General features: G+C 44.5%; 1 protein-coding gene across 4 annotated transcripts in view; it reads left to right on the top strand.

The window, feature by feature from the left end:
- Nucleotides 1-18619, top strand: part of MERTK (MER proto-oncogene, tyrosine kinase) — a 52417-nt gene extending 33798 nt beyond the window's left edge. For all 4 annotated transcript variants that reach the window (XM_083605002.1, XM_083605005.1, XM_083605003.1 and 1 more), the window contains exons 11-19: nucleotides 2698-2783; nucleotides 3879-3974; nucleotides 5172-5252; nucleotides 7574-7666; nucleotides 8122-8240; nucleotides 12599-12708; nucleotides 14255-14414; nucleotides 15394-15530; nucleotides 17904-18619. In XM_083605002.1, the coding sequence (XP_083461128.1) occupies nucleotides 2698-2783; nucleotides 3879-3974; nucleotides 5172-5252; nucleotides 7574-7666; nucleotides 8122-8240; nucleotides 12599-12708; nucleotides 14255-14414; nucleotides 15394-15530; nucleotides 17904-18405 (1384 nt within the window). In that variant the 3' untranslated portion in view covers nucleotides 18406-18619. The remainder of the gene's footprint in view (nucleotides 1-2697; nucleotides 2784-3878; nucleotides 3975-5171; nucleotides 5253-7573; nucleotides 7667-8121; nucleotides 8241-12598; nucleotides 12709-14254; nucleotides 14415-15393; nucleotides 15531-17903) is intronic.
- Nucleotides 18620-18971: the final 352 nt, after the last annotated feature.

Genomic DNA, 18971 nt, shown 5'->3' with positions numbered 1-18971 from the left:
ACTTAAGGCCACTCTAATCTGCACCCTCTGCCTTAGGTCCCCTTTTGGTCATTCTAAAATTGGGAGGACTCAGGAATCGGAGGAATTGGGAGGAATCACAGGAATCAGATTCATTTTAGGGGGGCAGCCCTCTAGAAATAGAACAGGTTGTGCTTTGCAACTGTGAATCCTGTTTACAACACGCACCTCTTCTGATCCTTAGTCACTTTTAACGTGGGAGGCTGTTGTTTTATCCAAGGATTGTTTTCTTGCATCAACAAAGGCCCATTGTAATCCTAGCTCACAAAACTCCTTCCCTTGTGACCTTATACAACGAAGTTCCAAACAGATCAGCTCTTGCCCTTTTCTCGTAAGACCTTTTGAAATGAGCAGCTGTTCTGAGTGGGCCAGAGAGAGAGAGAGAGAGAGAGAGAGAGAGAGAGAGAGAGAGAGAGAGAGAGAGAAGTATATTCCTAATGTGCCTCTGACAACCGGGCTGTGGCGAAGCCTTGATGCAGAATAATAATGCCCTAATTGGTGATTGTGTACATGTTTCTGCACATCTGTTCAAGAAGGACAAGGTGTGTTTCCCACCCCCACAAACCTACACAGATATAACTTTTAAAAGATTGAACCCTGGAGAATCACAGCGAACAAGTCGCTGTGACATTTGTTTAAAGGGGTGTGGGACTTTTTTCAGGCAGAAAAAATGGTTTTTCATTCTTATCTGGGCAACATGCACACTCTGTCCTCTCTAGGCATTGCCAGTGTTTAGGACCCATTCCAGAAGTATATGAAGCAGGGCTGGTGAGGGGTGTATGGCTATTAAAAGAGATGGAGAGGCGAACTTCTTACAGGAGCAGTGTGACAGCTGCCGCCACCTCCCTCTGCTTTCCAAGGCTTTAAGGCATTTTCTCCTTGCCAGCTCTCTGGCAAAAATGTCTTTAGACAGCAGAGTGTAGGGAGGTCAGGTCACTCCCTTCCCCAAGCACTCCTTTAGTGTAGAAAGCTACCCTCCCACCAACTCTTCCTATCCATATATTTAATAAACAGATACACATCTGGTCTGCCCTTTAGTAAGTTATACTGGTAGTGCAGTGGCAAATTCAGAAGTGCAGTGTCGCTTCATGACAGACCCTTCTAAGACAACAGTATAATCCTACAATTATGCAATAATAATATTTAGAGATGCATTGCAACTCCACACACTGCCCTTCACGCGGGCAAACGATTTGGCGCTCCAATGTCTTCTTTTGGCACAACGTAAGTTGTGTTTTCCTTGAAGTTCGACTGCACACAACGGAACGTGCACATCATTCTGTAGAAACTGGAGCACCTTATGTTTTCGGTGTCCCTAAATGCTTCGCTTTGGAGCATACAGAATAACTCTTCCTTGGTGTTCTCCCTTCTCCAGAATGACCCTAAGAGCCACTCCTCAATGGCTGACTCCCCTCCTTTTACTTTCCTCCTTTCACTCTAAGTGAGAAGACTTCTTAGCAGTGGGTAAAAAGTCTCCCTTTCCCTGCCGATTGGGTGGCTCTAAGTTGCTGGAGACAGGGAGGTTGCTGGGACCCTGCTGCAGAATTCCTCAGACGCCTCTGAGCTACACCAGCTTTCAGTAGACACTTGTTGAGTTTAGCTTTAAAGTAAACTTATTGCCTTCTTTGCAAAACTCCCAACAGCTTAGTACACTTGAGTGATGCTATTCCAAGTTGCTCAGTTCCCAAGCTCCATCACATCACCAAAACCACAGCTTTTTGGAGGGCACTATGGGTGATTTGAGCTTGGATATTGTGAAATGTTGGTCTTTTGTGTTCTGTTGTGCTGATCTGGGGTATTAGAGGAAGTAAGGAAACTGAAATTTTGCATTGGCTGGGTACATGGATGGCACAGATGACTATCTTAGTTTTGTTTAGAGGTGGTTGTTGTTATTATTATTATTATTATTATTATTATTATTATTATTATTATTATTATCTATTGCAGCCTTCCTCCCAAAGGTGCACAGAGTAGCAAACAACAAAGCAGTAAAACAATATAATTTGAAATAAAATATAAACATATTTCAAAGACTAAAAGCTCTAAGCATTTAAAAACAATAAGAATAGCCACTTGGGAGGTGAGGGGCAGGATTTCAGAAAAAGGTAAACCTTTTATTGTGTGCTTTGTCCCTCTTCTATGATTCTTACTCCTTTTCTTTCTTTCTTTCTTTTTCTATGCATGTTAATTGCTTTCAGGTTAATCGCTTTGGCCTTTCCAGCTCAGAAGGTCTTGGTTTCTCTTTGAGAAACTTGGAACTGCGAGCCAGGAAGGGAAAACACAACAGTGTACAGAAGCGAAAGTTTATAGGGTTTTACATTGTTATTCATAAGAGCGTGGTTACAGGAATAGGAAATGAATAATCCACATAGCTTTCCCCCCCTGCCCCAAAATAGCTGAGTGACTCAGCATTCTTTCATAGTCAAGTTTAATTCAGGAGTCTATTTGAGATAAAGTAATGGAACCGAGTGTATCAGTCAAGCCATTCAAAGGAAAAACATGAGAATAGTGACGTTTCCTATTGTTTTTCGTTCACCTGTCCCAACACCTGTCTGTGACGACCCCCTAGCCTCATCCTGCAGCTGTGAATCCCGTGCTTTCCAGAGAATTCAGGCTGAGGGGAATACTGTTACGGCCCCATGACAATGTTGTGCTTTCTGTCCACCCACCGGCTCTTAGGTACGCCTTCAGCAGTGATGAGTCAGAACTGGCTGTAAATTACAGAGCAAAGAAGTCCTACGGCCGCAGAGCTGTTGAACTGACACGTAAGTTTTAGATGTGCCACTACAGCTGCTTAATGTTTGTTACATACGCTTCAAGTTACATACGCTTCAGGTTACAGACTCCGCTAACCCAGAAATAGTACCTTGGGTTAAGAACTTTGCTTCAGGAGGAGAACAGAAATTGTGCTCTGGCGGCGCGGTGGCAGCAGGAGGCCCCATTAGCTAAAGTGGTGCTTCAGGTTAAGAACAGTTTCAGGTTAAGAACGGACCTCCGGAATGCATTAAGTACTTAACCCGAGGTACCACTGTAATGCATTTGGTGGATCAAAATGATTTATCTGAGGTGGAGGCACAGAGGGTGGCAATGATAGACAGGGCCTTTTCAGTGGTGGCTCCTCACTTGTGGAGGACCCCTAGAGAGATCCCCCCCAGCACCATCATTAGTATCCTTTTGTTGTCAAGTAAAACGTATGTCTTCTCCCAGGCGTTTGGCGGTTGATGGTGCTTATGATTGATGTACATTGCTGCTGCCTGCCTTATGGGTTTTTGTATGGCTTTTATCTGCATTATGCTAGATGCTCTTAAAGTTTTGTAAGTCACTTGCTGATACTCTACTTTTCTTTTTTGGTAAGGAAGAGAAAATCCCCCTCTCAAGGGTCAGTCAGTCACTAGATTGTTTACCCCTGCTCTGAAGTAGAATAGTCAAGGAAAAGCTGTACTACGTAACTTTGCAGCTTGGTGTTGACCAAGCTAAAGTTAAAGCAGGGGTCAGCAAACTTTTTCAGCAGGGGGCCAGTCCACTGTCCCTCAGACCTTGTGGGGGGGGCGGACTATATTTGGGGGGGATGAACGAATTCCTATGCCCCACAAATAACCCAGAGGTGCATTTTAAATAAAAGGACACATTCTACTCATGTAAAAACACGCTGATTCCCGGACCGTCCGTGGGCCGGATTTAGAAGGTGATTGGGCCGGATCCGGGCCCCGGGCCTTAGTTTGCCTACCCATGAGTTAAAGCATAAAAGAGGCCACTCGCTTCCTTGGGTGCCAGTAGGTGTCCTCTGGTTGTCTTAGGCTTTTGAATAAAAATGCATGCCATCTCCTTTTCCCCAACTCATCAGAAGGCCTCTCTTGCAGTGGGCAGCCTTGGTGTGAGTGAAGAGCTACAGGAGAAACTCCAGGATGTTGTGATTGTTAGGACCAACCTGGCTCTGGGGAAGATCTTGGGAGAAGGTAAGAATGGCAAACCCTAAGTGAGTCCTTCTGCTCCCCAGACTGGCAGGAGAAAGCTCCTGCTTGCCCTCTGCTGGGCAAGGTGAAATCTAGCTCCCTTAGCATCTAAAAGACCAGACTTGCTCCCTGGGAAAACATCAAAGGGTTGAAGCACACTTAACTCACAGGAAAGGCTATTATTATTATTATTATTATCATTAAATTAATTATCATTATCATCATTTCATTTCATTATTTCATTTCATTTCATTATTTCTTTTTTTAAAAAAGTTTTTATTTGTACTTTTCAAGTTTATACATTTCATTAGTTTTACAATCCATTTAACATTTCAAAGTTTGACATCCTTCCTTCCCCCTCTTTCTGCAGTTCCTTAAATTTATTATTTTTTCATATCTTCTGCATATCCAAATTCATTTAATTTCCTTATTTAATTATCTACTTTAAACATATACTCTTATGAAACTGCAGGTTATTAAAATAATCCTGCAGTTTTTATCTGTTTGCAATTTTTCTGTAAATATTCAATAAACCATTTCCATTCTTTCATTAAAAGTTTGTTATCTTGATTTCTTATTCTTCCGGTAAGTTTCTTTTTTTTTTTGCATGTTAAATTTTTATTGATATTATACATATATACATATAGACATATACAAAATCCAATATATAGATTACACATAATATATCCACTCCATAAATCATAAGTACAGTTTTAGGCTCTGCCGAGCCTTGGACTTCCCTCCACTCCTTTGGTAAGTATCAGATAAACTCTGTAGGCACGTATTTTATCTCTTCTAGATAATAACCCGTTACTGTTAGAATTATTCCAGTCCCGCCAGTGTCTTTTATAATTTGGTTCCAATATACATCCAATATTTAACCCAATTGTCATGAAATTTCTGTTTCTTCCGGTAAGTTTCTGCATATTTCTGCCATTTCTGCATATTCCATGTTTTTGTATCCATTCTTCCTTTGCTGAGACTTCTACTTCTTTCCACTTTTTTCATTTCCTTTCATTTCTGTACCGCTTTATATTTTTAATTTTAAAATCTCAAAGCGGTGTGCAACGTATACTTAAAACTTCAAATAAAACCATCCAGAATGAAACATTACTTAAGAGAGCCCAATAAAGCTAATGACTGATTTCTAAGTGCAGGACAGATATAAATGCAAGGTGTTTTTTCCCCTTCTTCATTTAGGGGAGTTTGGATCAGTCATGGAAGGGAATCTCAGCAATCCTGATGGAACTACCCAGAAAGTAGCTGTGAAAACTATGAAGTGTAAGTACCAGCAGATCTGGTAGGCCTAGAGTTTTGTTTTTTATATATATAAGAAACATTCAGATGCCCCTAGGTGTGTTGCACGCAGGGCCAGATTTAGGTTTGATGAGGCCCTAAGCTACTGAAGGTAATGGGGCCCTTTATATGTCGAGCTGTCCTTTGTCAACAAGAAATTGTTGCTGTTTTTTGTGTTGAATATGTTGTTGTCCAACTCTTTGTGAACTCATGGACCAGAGCATGCCAGGCACTCCTGTCTTCCACTGCTTCCCGCAGTTTAGTCAAACTCATGCTGGTAGCTTCGAGAACCCTGTCCAACCATCTCGTCCTCTGTCGTTCCCTTCTCCTTGTGCCTTCCATCTTTCCCAACATCAGAGTCTTTTCCAGGGAGTCTTCTCTTCTCATGAGGTGGCCAAAGTATTGGAGCCTCAGCTTCAGGATCTGTCCTTCCAGTGAGCACTCAGGGCTGATTTCCTTCAGAATGGATAGGTTTGATCTTCTTGCAGTCCATGGGACTCTCAAGAGTCTCATCCAACACCCTAATTCAAAAGCATCAATTCTTCGGTGATCAAATTTATGGGCCTAATAGGTATCTAAAGCCATTTGCACATAACAAAATATGTATTTTATCAAAGTAATTGTTGAACTGAAATACAATTAAGAAGTATATTAATAGTATAATACTGGCGGGGCCCATTACCTACATCATAGGAGTCTACACAACACAAAACACTGTTGCTGTCTGTAGGTTTTATTTTATTTGTTTTTTTATCTTATATTTTGGAAATGTACATCCAGGTTTTTTTCCTTTAAATTTTTTTGGGGGCCCCAAGAGAGTGGAGCCCTAAGCTATAGCTTGTTTAGCTTATACATAAATCCGGCAACGGTTGCGAGGGAGTTTTTACAATACTGTGGAGCTCCTCTACAAAAGAAAATGATAGAAAATCCTTCTAGATTTAGAAGTCCAGCAAGTACTTCTTGGCCTACATATCTCAGCACAGAAGACATAACACTGGGTAAAATTATTACAAGCAGTAATCTAAAAGCAAAGTTTTCTTCTCTGTGTGCGCGTTCCTGAGACGTGTGAAGTTACAGCGCAGAAAATACGTTAGGAAAAGCTGCTTGGATAGAAAAGAGATGAAGCTGAAATGGAGGCCAGAGCACAAAGGACATTGTCTTTGTTCCCCAACATCCCAGAAACCTTTTCCTGCACACACGGATTGGTTCCTTTTAAACCTCCCCCTTGCTCACAACTAAACTGTATTGGTACACAGAAGGTGATGAGATGAACACTTGGCAGAAACAGTTTTCCATTGTTCTTAGGGCGTCTTGTGAAGGTCACTCAGAGCGGCGAACAAATTGTGTATCTTTCCCACCCTGGTACATGGTTTCAGCTTGACTAAAGCCTTGCCAAGCCTTCTGTTCCCATGTTCCAGCATGGGATACAGGCAGACAAAAACATTTCTGCCTTTAGGACAGGCCTTTGGACCGTGAACCAGAGTTCTCTTGACGAAAGTTTGCTTCCCTCCCAACCCCACAATTCCTGGTGTGATTGCCTCCATCAAATACACATACTTGCCCTCAAAACTGAGCTCTGCTTTGAGAATGGGAGCCCAGAGAGTTACTAGAAAACTGGGCTTTTCCTGCCCTAGAGTTTTTGGAACAATGGGGATGGCTAGGGCCAGTTCTGAGGGCAAATCTGTCTTCCATTCTGATACTTCCTCTGAATCCATTGTCCTCATTCCCCCAAAAGGAGGAGAGTTGGAACCATTTCTGGTTTTGGGAATCTGAAATCATAGAATAAATTTGCAACAGAATCTGATTATATTGGTGTTATCCTAAATATATATATAATCCTGTAAGGATCAAAGTTAGAGTTTTGGTGCTTGGGAGATCTGGATCCCCATTTAGCCACAGAGTGAAAGGGTTGCTTTCTGAACACAGAAAATCTATCTTGAAATATTCAGCCAAACTATCTAGTTGTGCCAAAAAAATGTTGCTTAGGTAACAACTCTGGTCTGGATATATGGTGACCTTTCAATAAACTCAAAGTGTGTGTGAGGGGGGAGTCTGTTTTGTAATTTCCAGCCAGGCAGCCTCTTCCTTTCATAGTTAAACTGGCAAATGCTGGAAAAAATGTATATATTAGGGCAATGCCTTGCTTTTGCCCTCTGTTGTTCACTGTGAAATCCTTTGGCCATATAAAATAAATTTAATGGACTAATTGCCACAGGCAAAGGAATATTTACATTTAAAAAAAAATGGGGAAGGGGGTATTACCCTTTGTAATAAGCATTTTTCCCCCTTTTCTTGCAATTTTTCAGTGGACAGTTTTTCCCAGCGAGAAATCGAAGAGTTCCTCAGAGAAGCAGCTTGCATGAAAGACTTTGATCATCCAAATGTCATCAAACTTCTGGGTGGGTCAACCAACAAGTGGCAGTTGTCAGGGACAAGATTTTATTCGTAGCATAAGGCCGGGGTGTGGGTGGGTGTCACTATCTCTGTGGAGGCCTAAGTAGTGGCTATTTTGTCGGATAAATCAGGGTTGGGGAACATCTAGCCTGCAAACCAATCTGGCTGGGGTGAGGAGGGATGCTCAGTTTGGTCCAAACGGGCCGTTTTCCCTGAATCATGCTCAGGATTTAATCTCCGCTCATAATATGATGAGCAGAGATTAAAGCCCCTTGCCTTCTCCCTTAAGCGGGTGGAGACCAAGAGATTTGAAGCGGAGCCCTCCACTCCCCATTTTCACGAGATAGATGCCTTGGGATCCTTGGGATGAAATTCTGCTGGACCAATCCCCCATTCAAGTTTTCCAGCAGACATTTGTTGAATGAAAGCGCTGTGCTGATTTTATTTCCATCCCTTCTAGGTGTGTGTATAGAACCAAGTTCTCAGCACGTCCCCAAACCCATGGTGATTCTCCCGTTCATGAAATATGGAGATTTGCATAGCTTCCTCCTTCGCTCAAGGCTTGGAATGGGCCCACAGGTAATCAATTATTTGGGAGAGAATTGCCTTGTTGGTAGGACAGAAGACTGGGAGTCTGTCTAGAAATGTGATAATAGCTTGTATTGCTCATAGAATCATAGAACCAATTTATTTACACCCCGCCCATCTGGCTGGGTTTCCCCAGCCACTCTGGGCGGCTTTCAACAGAATATTAAAATACAACAATCTATTAAACATTAAAAGCTTCCCTAAACAGGGCTGCCTTCAGATGTGTTTTAAAAGTCTGGTAGTTGTTTTTCTCTTTGACACCTGGTGGGAGGGAGTTCCACAGGGCGGGTGCCACTACCAAGAAGGCCTTCTGCCTGGTTCCCTGTAACTTGGCTTCTCACAGTGAGGAAACTGCCAGAAGGCCCTCGGCGCTGGACCTCAGTGTCCGGGCAGAACGATGGTGGTGGAGATGCTCCTTCGGGTATACTGGACCGAGGCCATTTAGGGCTTTAAAGGTCAGCACCAACACTTTGAATTGTGCTCAGAAACATACTGGGAGCCAGCGTAGGAACTCCAAAGGACATCTAGTTTAACCCCCTGCAATTCAGGAATCTCAACTAAAGTATCCAAAACAGAGAGTCATCCAGCCTCCGCTTAAAAACCTCCAAGGAAGGAGAGTCCAGCCACCTCCTGAGGAAAGGTTGTACTGCTTGTATTGCGAGAGAGAACAAAACCCCTGCTTCCTAAGAAATGAGGAGATCCTCATCCGGCAACACTGTCCAGTGCAGGAAAACATTTAGAGGCTTGATCTGAATCCTGCTATGCCATTTCAGTGTATTTTTAGCATTGCTTTTCTGCAGCTGAGAAAACAAAACAAAAGGCATGCTGTGCCACGCAGAAAGCAAAACTGTTTTAAGGAGGGGAAAAAATACAAGTTGTCTGTGGTTCCATGTAAAAAAAGGGGGGGTGAACAAATGAAGCTCTTTAAGAGATAAGCAGTGCAAACCTATGTAATAATAATAATAATAATAATTTTTATTTATACCCCGCCCTCCCCAGCCAAGGCCGGGCTCAGGGCAGCTAACAAGCAATAATAAAAACAAGTTGAATGAATACAACTTAAAAACAAGATTAAAATACAACAATTAAAATATTGAAACATTAAAATATTAAAATGCAGCCTCATCACAGGAGGAGAAAGGAAAAAGAAAAAAGAAAGAGGGTGAGAGAATCAAATTGGCTCCAAGCCAAAGGCCAGGCAGAACAACTCTGTCTTACAGGCTCTGCGGAAAGAAATCAGATCCTGCAGGGCCCTGGTCTCATGAGACAGAGCGTTCCACCGAGCCGGAGCCAGTGTTGAAAAGGCCCTGGCTCTGGTTGAGGCTAATCTAACTTCCTTAGGGCCCTGGACCTCTAGAGTGTTGCCATTTATGGACCTTGAGGCATACCGGGAGAGGCGGTCCCGTAGGTACGAGGATCCTAGGCCGTGAAGGGCTTTAAAGGTCAAAACCAGCACCTTAAAGTTCCACTGTGTTCAGTGCAGCTTATTTCCAGGAAAGTTTCCGCAGGCTGCTATTCTGAATCCCGTTAGTCACCTGCCCGTAGTCACATGACTACACCAGCACAGGAGCTTAAGCCACAGCCACACAAGAATAACATCTCCTATAAAGCAATCTTCACCATCCTTGGGTCCCCAGATGTTGTTGGACTACAACTCCCATTATCCCTGACCATTAGCCATGCTGACTTAAGGACGATGGCTGTTGTAGTCCAACAATATCTGGGGCCCTAAGGGTGGAGAAGGCTTTATAAAGACACAAGGGCTCCATCAAAGGTTCAGCGGCCAAATTCAGTAACTGGAGGGATACCGTTTGGCAAGAGAGGTTCATGGAGGCATCAGTGTGGGGGACAGTGGAGGATAAAGGTAGACTGGCCCATGAACCTCTTCTCACCTCTCACAATTGCCTTGGATGGATAAAGGGATGTTGCACTCTGGAACTTTAAGCGAACAGGTACTTTTGCCAGGCAGAATGAGTATTCAGATCAGTTTGCTTTGTCACTTGGTTTGGAACGGGCTGGGACTTCATTCTTGTTGTGTGCATCTGCTGAGCTACTGATTCCTGACCTTTGAGTGTTGCCTACTTATGTCGCACTTGGCGAGATATAAAGGCCACAATCTTGCCAGACAGAAGGAAATCTGATGTCTGTTCAAAACCCCACTGATGCTAAAGTCCAGTTGCAAGAAATATGACAGCTTTCTGGAGGATTGTTCCTGTAAGTGACCAGGCTGTGGTCTTCCTTGTTAGTGTCAAAAACGGATGGACTCTTATCCTTGTACTGGAACAGCAGAGAATGGCTTTAATTGTTCTGGAGACAAGGTCTCTGGAAGAGATGGCTGTCCTACATTTTGTGGCGAAAGCAGTTCCGTAGTTTTCACAAAGGAGTCCTATTGAAACAGGACAACCCACTGAAGGGCATTTCAGTGGAAAGCAAATCGTCACAATAGCTGACGGTGCTCTTTTTGGTGATAAACGAATGGCTTAATTTGATTTCTCGCATTTATTTCACTAAAGAAAATATGGAGGGGAAATGAACCCTGCTATAAACAAATGATGATTCTGTCCAGCGGCTGTAAACAAAGGAGTTGTTCATAACTAAGCGTATGAATCTGCGTGAGCTGCAAACAAGTGGAAAATTAAATGATGTCTTTGCATGTAATTGGGAATAGTCAAAGAGAGCTTTATCCTGCCTGCCGTTGTGCTGGAATGGAAAATGGGGGCCACATTTCTCCCTCTTCTAAAAGGAGCAGGATGAATTTCATTTTATCATTTACTAGAGCCCAGCTCTGAAGGAGCACGTACATTCAGTACAGGGTCAGTGAGGAGCTGGCTGGGGAAGAGGTTTTCTGTTGTGCAAGGAATCCTGAGATATATTTTGTCGTCAGTTCGCTGAGATACAGTGTGGTGTAGCGGTTAGAGCATCGGACTAAGACCTGGGAGAGGAGAGTTTTAGTCCCTGCTCAGCCTCAAAGATCACCAGGTGACCTTGGCTGGTCACTGTCCCTCAGCTTAACCTCACAGGGTTGTTGTGAAAATAAAAAGGGGAGGCTACGAACCATGTACGCCACCTTGAGCTCCTTCAAGGAAAGGTGAGGTATAAATGGAATGCAGTGGTACCTCGGGTTACATACGCTTCAGGTTACGTACGCTTCAGGTTACAGACTGTTACGATATAGAAGCAATGCAGCTGCAAACTGCTAGCTTGAAAGCAAAACATAATGGGAATGTTGGGACTGCCCGTGGGAAACAGAGGGACAGTCAATTCACAGTGTGAAGCACCAGAATTAGCTCAGAGTGTAATATGAGCTCTTCCGTTTGTTCCTGTCCAGGAAGTGCAGGAAGTGTTTGCCACTAGACTGCTGGAGTTTGAAGAGAGCAGTCATGTTTTTTGTAACGCTGCAAAGACAGAAATAAAGGCATGTAAATACGTTTCTGTTTATCTCTTTCCCCTGCCAGGGGGGGGCAGGAAAGAGGGGGTGTGTTCTTCTCAGGCTGAGAAGGATCGCCTATTGCGACCTAGCCTGGATCTTGCTGGGGAATGCAGCCAGGGAGGTCAACAGGAGATCAAGCCGGGTGCCTGGGAGAGTTGCCCGTTTCTCCTGATATGGGCTTGATTTCCGACACAGACTCAGCTAACCCAGAAATAATGCTTCAGGTTAAGAACTTTGCTTCAGGATGAGAACAGAAATCATGCTCCGGCGGTGTGGTGGCAGCGGGAGGCCCCATTAGCTAAAGTGGTGCTTCAGGTTAAGAACAGTTTCAGGTTAAGTACGGACCTCCGGAACGAATTAAGTACTTAACCTGAGGTACCACTGTATATAGATAAGTACCTGATAGATTGATAGGTAAGGAATTAAGAAAATTCATGCTGGCCAAGGCTGATAGAAATTGGAATCCAGGAACATTTGGAGGGGCACCCTTGTCCTAGGAAATGTTTGGGGAAATGTGTTTTGGTTGCGCTTGAATGGGTTTTCTTTTATCCTTGTAAACAGCCTTAAATCTCTGATTAAAAATGGAGGTTTGTTAATTTTCATTACAGTGGTACCTCTGGATGTGAACGGGATCTGTTCCGGAGCCCCGTTTGCATCCTGAAGCGAACGTTTGCGTGTGTGCGGGTCGCGATTCACTACTTCCGCGCATGCATGTGACGTCACTTTGAGCGCCTGTGCATGCGCGACCGGCGAAACCCGGAAGTAACACGCTCTGTTACCTCCGGGTCGCCGCGGAGCGCAACCCGAAAATGCTTAACCTGAAGCTACTTCAACCCGAGGTATGACTGTATTGTTGTTGTTGCTTGTCAACAATACGTTGAATTCATTGCGATTTTTCTTCTCTCCTCCTCTTTCCCAGTATGTACCACTGCAGACTTTGTTGAAGTTTATGATCCATATTGCTCTAGGAATGGAATACCTCAGCAACAGGCATTTCCTCCACAGAGACTTGGCTGCTCGAAACTGCATGTGAGTTTCTACATTCCTTCCTTCGACTCTTAATAAAACAGTCTAGCTTCAGTCTTCTTTCTAGGTTTTGCCGTTCCAAAAAGAGGAATGAAAAGCGCATGTTAATCTTGCTCTGAATCTGCAGCTTTGAGCAAAAGTCAAGCAGAAACCACTTTATTTCTGAATTTTGGAACATCTTTTTTAGGAGCAGATTCAGAATAATCATGCTGGAACTTCAGTCTGCAGTTGCGGGGAGCGTTCAGATTTGAATGTTCTGTCGGAGGCAAAAAGGCTCCCTGCACTTAGAAAACGTGCACATTAAAGAGGAATCCTTCTCCCAAGTTTGCAAATTTTCTGTGGCCTGGCCTAGATGAACCAGTTACACAGCCCAGATCTGAGAATCTGCGTTGCCACCGAACTGGTGAAAAGTGATGGTGGGAAGTGGTCTCCGCTTCCTAAACTATTTCCATTCAAGCTGGTCATGTGACTTTAAGAACTGGTGCCAGAGTTTGCTTGTTTTCCTCTCCTTTCTGTATCCCTGTTTGCTTTGGTGTAATTTATTTTAGACTGTAAGCCTGCAGGCATGGACTGTCTCTGATCTTATGCAAGCCTCTCTCAGAGCCTTTTTGGCTGAACTGCAAGGAAGAAATGCTTCAAATAAAAGGATATGCCCAAAATGTGCCAGAATCTGGATCAGGTCTAGCCCAGGTTTTCCTAGCTTTTCAGACTGCTGCCTAGCAATTTGTTGAGGCAGCGATAAAAGATCCTAGCAGGCCTCACCCAACAATTGCAGCTTGTTTGGGGCTTAAAAGGGGAAAAAAAACTTTTATTTTCTGCAGCTGCCTGGATCCAGAACAGGCATAGGCAAACTCGGCCCTCCAGATGTTTTGGGACTACAACTCCCATCATCCCTGACCACTGGTCCTGTTAGCTAGGGATGGTGGGAGTTGTAGTCCCAAAACATCTGGAGGGCCGAGTTTGCCTGTGCCTGATCCAGAACATATTTATCTGTGGACCTGTGCAATTTATTTTATTTTGTTTTCTCCAATTTGTAGATAGCCTTTGACTGTGTAAATGTGATCTCAGGGTGGTTTTCGTCGATGCACAAAATGTAATCGTACATAAAATATAAATTAAGAACATACCAATTAAAAAAGGGAAACAATGGAGCAACAGCATGAGAAAAATAAATGGGTAGATTGATGGGAATCGTGGCAGGAGACCTCCCATCAGTGCAAATTATTATTTTGGAAGTGTTTGTGAGTCATTTAAAAGGTGCATCCAAGCTATAAAATTAAAGGCCTAATTTAACCCTCAAGGGCTTTCCCAGGGGTTGTGGTTTTGTGAGAATGCTGTGAACTGTCTTATTAGAAATCCCTAATCCCTTAATAGATCTTCATTTTCCCAGGGGTTCCTTGTGGGAAGGACCACATGGGTTTCAAAGCTACATCGTTGCCTTGCCTTTTGTCTTTTCCAAAAGCCTGCACGTAATATTACATATTTCAGTTGCCTTTGTCCTTTTCACATGAATCTGTATTAATGCTACTTCATATTAATCAATGGGCAGGTTACGGGACGACATGACTGTGTGTGTGGCAGACTTTGGCTTATCCAAGAAGATTTACAGCGGCGATTATTACCGGCAGGGGCGCATCGCAAAGATGCCTGTGAAATGGATTGCGATAGAAAGTCTTGCCGACCGCGTCTACACGACAAAAAGCGACGTGGTACGTAATGGGAGGAACATTCAGTTTGGTTTGCATTTTAATGCACACCGATGTAATTCTGGCTTCCTGAAACATTATGCAAAATGGAACACAGCGGTTCTTTGAAAGCTGCCCTTGTCTGAATTTTGCAATGCACGTCTCCACTCCTGTCACCCAAAGAAAGTATATACCCGGGGAATGTATGCATAAAAATGAATATATTGGTGGAAATAATATACACAAGTGTGTTTTATTTGGAGCAATTAGTCCCCAAAAGTGTATACAGTGGACGCTCGGGTTGCGAACATGATCCGTGCAGGAGGCACGTTCACAACCCGTAGCGTTCGCAACCCGCAGCGCCACTTCTGCACACACGCAGGTCACGATTAGGCGCTTCTGCACATGTGCAAAGCACAGTTCAGTGCTTTTGCGCATGCGTGAGCGCCAAAACCCGAAAGTAACCCATTCCGGTACTTCCGGGTTCAGCGCGGTGCGCAACCCGAAAGCGCACAACCTGAAGCATCTGTAACCCGAGGTATGACTGTAATAGGATAAATGCACCCTGAAATTCGCAAACTGGTGCGGAAAATGTAGCAAACTGAATACTATGTGAGATTGGGGAAAACGAGAAATTCATGCAACATCTATCCATTCATTTGAACTGAAAAAGTAGCCCTTATATACTCGTGTCCGTTTTGACGCTTGCCTGTGCACCTAGTTCTGATGCAGAAGAAGTGCATCTGATGAAGTTGACAACACCTACAACCTGCCTCCCCCAAATGTGAGCTTCACTGCATTTGTACCAAACACAAACAGAATTTTCAAACAATGTATGAGGGAACAGAGCCCAATCCTAGCTTCCTTTGGGCATCAGTCTCACCGAGTTCAGTGAGATTTATTCCCAGGTCAGTGTGTTTAGGGTTGCACTTTAGGAGATAGTCTTTCCCAAGGTATTCTGTAACGCCAACTAAATATATGTTTATCTCTGTGTTCCCTGCAGTGGGCTTTCGGTGTTACAATGTGGGAGATAGCGACCCGAGGGATGACTCCATACCCAGGAGTGCAGAACCATGAAATTTACGACTACCTCCTTCATGGGCATAGGCTGAAGCAGCCAGAAGGCTGCTTAGATGAATTGTAAGTATTTTATCTCACTGCAGTAATAATGCATAGGAAGCACCGTATATACTCGAGTATAAGCTGACCTGAATATAAGCCGAGGCACCTAATTTTACCACAAAAAACTGGGGAAACTTATTGACTTGAGTATAAGCCGACCTGAATATAAGCCGAGGCACCTAATTTTACCACAAAAAACTGGGGAAACTTATTGACTCGAGTATAAGCCGACCTGAATATAAGCCGAGGCACCTAATTTTACCACAAAAAACTGGGGAAACTTATTGACTCGAGTATAAGCCGACCTGAATATAAGCCGAGGCACCTAATTTTACCACAAAAAACTGGGGAAACTTACTGACTCGAGTATAAGCCGATTCACCACACCACAAACCTCCTGGTGGGCCGGAGTGTGTGTGTGTGCGCGCGCATGCACATGCGCACACGGCAGAGGGGGCTTCTCTCTCCTCCCCAGCCCCTCCCGTCCCCCTGCCTACCTAGGGTGGTGCCAAGGGGCAGAGGCTGGCGGCGACAGTGGCGGAGGAAGAACAAGCAGCCCGAAAGGTCTGCTTTCAGGCTGCTCGTCCTCCGCTGCCGACCGCGGCAAAGGCGGAGGAGGGGGAGGAAGGAGCAGCCCGAAGAAGAAGAAGAAGAGTTTGGATTTGATATCCTGCTTTATCACTGCCCGAAGGAGTCTCAAAGCGGCTAACATTCTCCTTTCCCTTCCTCCCCCACAACAAACACTCTGTGAGGTGAGTGGGGCTGAGAGACTTCAGAGAAGTGTGACTAGCCCAAGGTCACCCAGCAGCTGCATGTGGAGGAGCGGAGACGCGAACCCGGTTCACCAGATTACGAGTCTACTGCTCTTAACCACTACACCACACTGGCTCTCGAGTAAAAGCCAAGGGGGGCTTTTTCAGCATAAAAAATGTCCTGGAAAAGTAGGCTTATACTTGAGTCCAGCATTGGTCCAGCATAGTATTGTTTGTGCTCACTCGCAGTGGCTCTCCAGGGTTATAGACAGGGGTCTGAACCACCCCTTCCTGGGGATTGAACCTGGGACCTTCTGCATTCAAAGCAGATGCTCCACCACTGAGCTACATACAGCCCTTCCTTGTAATTTGGCTGAGATTCTGCAGTAATGCAAAAGACAATGGTTTGCTCAAGACAATTGTCACTGCTGCAGTCTGCCAGCTTGGGAAGCTGGAAGCTCTGAGGTCTGTTTGTTTCTTCGCTTGACCTTCTCCACCACTCCTGATTCCCAGCATTTTGAATGCTTTGTCTCCTGTATGTTTCTGAGTATTATGCGCCATACATATAAAGGTAAAGGGACCCTTGACCATTAGGTCCATTCGTGACCGACTCTGGGGTTGCGGCGCTCATCTCGCTTTATTGGCATGCAGCTTCCGGGTCATGTGGCCAGCATGACTAAGCCGTTTCTGGCGAACCAGAGCAGCGCACGGAAACGCCGTTTACCTTCCCGCCAGAGCGGTACCTATTTATCTACTTGCACTTTGACGTGTTTTTGAACTGCTAGGTTGGCAGGAGCAGGGACTGAGCAACGGGAGCTCACCCCGTCATGGGGATTCGAACCGCCAACCTTCTGATTGGCAAGTCCTAGGCTCTGTGGTTTAACCCGCAGCGCCACCCAAATCCCTACATATACATGGTATCATATCCCATTTTTGACCACTTGGTCCTCAAAATGCAACATTGGGGCATCGTTCTGCTATAGCTCCTCCTCCTTATAACATCTCCTTCTCCACTATGTTGGAGGATCCTCATGGTGAAGGGAAAGATAAGGAGTCTAATAAATAATAAAGAGAATTCCTCTCCAGTACACACCCAAGTAAAATTAAAAACCACTCCCAGAGCTATTTTATTTGTCTTCCACCTTCCTTCTTTCATGGAACTCAAAGGCAGCGCACCTAGGACTCCCAATCAAGCACTGGCCTGGCCAAAAACACCTTAGCCTCAGCAGGTGGCTGCACCACCTCAGCTCAGACTCATGTCAACATCAGCAACCATAATTTATTACTGATTAGAGCAGAGTTTCCCAAACTTGGGTCTCCAGTTGGACTACGATTCCCATCATCCTTAAGCTAGCAGGACCAGTGGTCAGGGATGATGGGAACTGTAGTCCAAAAACAGCTGGAGACCCAAGTTTGGGAAACTCCGGATTAGAGAGAGAGCCTCCATTGTTCTCTCGATTCCAAAGCATTGTTCCCAAGGCACAGGTGTATTTGCTTTTACTGCTGCTGTTCTGGTGAGACTCTATTGTATTTTTTAATTGCTTTAAAAGTTGTAAGCCCCAGCAGGAAGAATTTTGGCCAATAAATCTCTAAAGCAAACAGAACGTGCTTCACTCCACCCTGTTCCTTTCTACCTCAGGTACGAAATAATGTACTCTTGTTGGAGGGCAGATCCCGCGGAGCGGCCCGTCTTCTCCGAACTCAAGCTTCACCTGGAGAAACTGTCGGAAAGTTTGCCCGCCCTCAGCGAACCCGAGGACGTAATTTATATTAACACCAGCCTGATGGAGGACAGTGTGGAAGAGCTGACGGAAGACTCCGAGTTTCCCCGGATAGACACGGACCTTGACCCTAACCACATCATAGAGTCCTGTTCCCAAAAACCAGAGACCACTGTGGTCACCGTGGACGTCCATGACAGCAATGGGATGGGGGACAGATACATTTTGAGTGGGGCTAACGAAGAGCACCTCAGCAGCCTGAGGAGATCAGAAGAGGAAGATACCCCTTTGCTGCAGCACACACCCTCACAGAACGGACTGCTGTGGTCTCAGGCCAGCACCCTTCCTGTGGGGAGCACATTAGCCGGTGAACTACTGTACGCGGATGACTCTTTAGAGGACTCTGAGATTCTGCTGTGAAAGAAGGAGCAGGACTTCCTGAGGAGCTGCAGTCTCCTCGGCCAGAAATGTTCTGAATGGACTTGTCTTGCTCTTGCCATGCAAAGCCAGCCCTGTGTAGCAACCTCTCCAAGCCTTGTGTACAGCATGTGATTAATAGAATGTTCTATCTCTCTGTTTTGTATAATATGGTATCTTTATAGAGATTATATTTTAATAAACAACACCCCCATTAGGACGGTCTCTTTCATTTGCTCTTTTCACGGGGTTTTGGTACCTCTCTCTCCCCCTGTTCACTATGATATGGTATTGCCTACAGATTGTCTTCTGGCTCCTTCCACAACTTCTGTATTATCCTCACCAAACATGGTGTTAACATATTAGGGTTGCTGTATTTTGAAGAGCAAAAAAGAGGACGCATTTGCCGACGTCTGCTTTTAACAAGGGATCGCTATGACGACTCTACCCATGAAAATGAAAAAGAGGATATATGGAAATCCTGTTTTCTTTTTAAATAGCAAGGAAAGGGCTGTACAGTGGTAACTTGGTTCTCAAACGTAATCCGTTCTGGAAGTCCTTTTGACTTC

This window comes from Podarcis filfolensis (genome assembly GCF_964270895.1).
Source record: "Podarcis filfolensis genome assembly, chromosome: 3".
Classification (NCBI taxonomy): Eukaryota; Metazoa; Chordata; class Lepidosauria; order Squamata; family Lacertidae; genus Podarcis; species Podarcis filfolensis.
The sequence above is the reverse complement of the archived record's forward strand: the minus strand, read 5'-3'. Positions and strand labels throughout refer to the sequence as shown.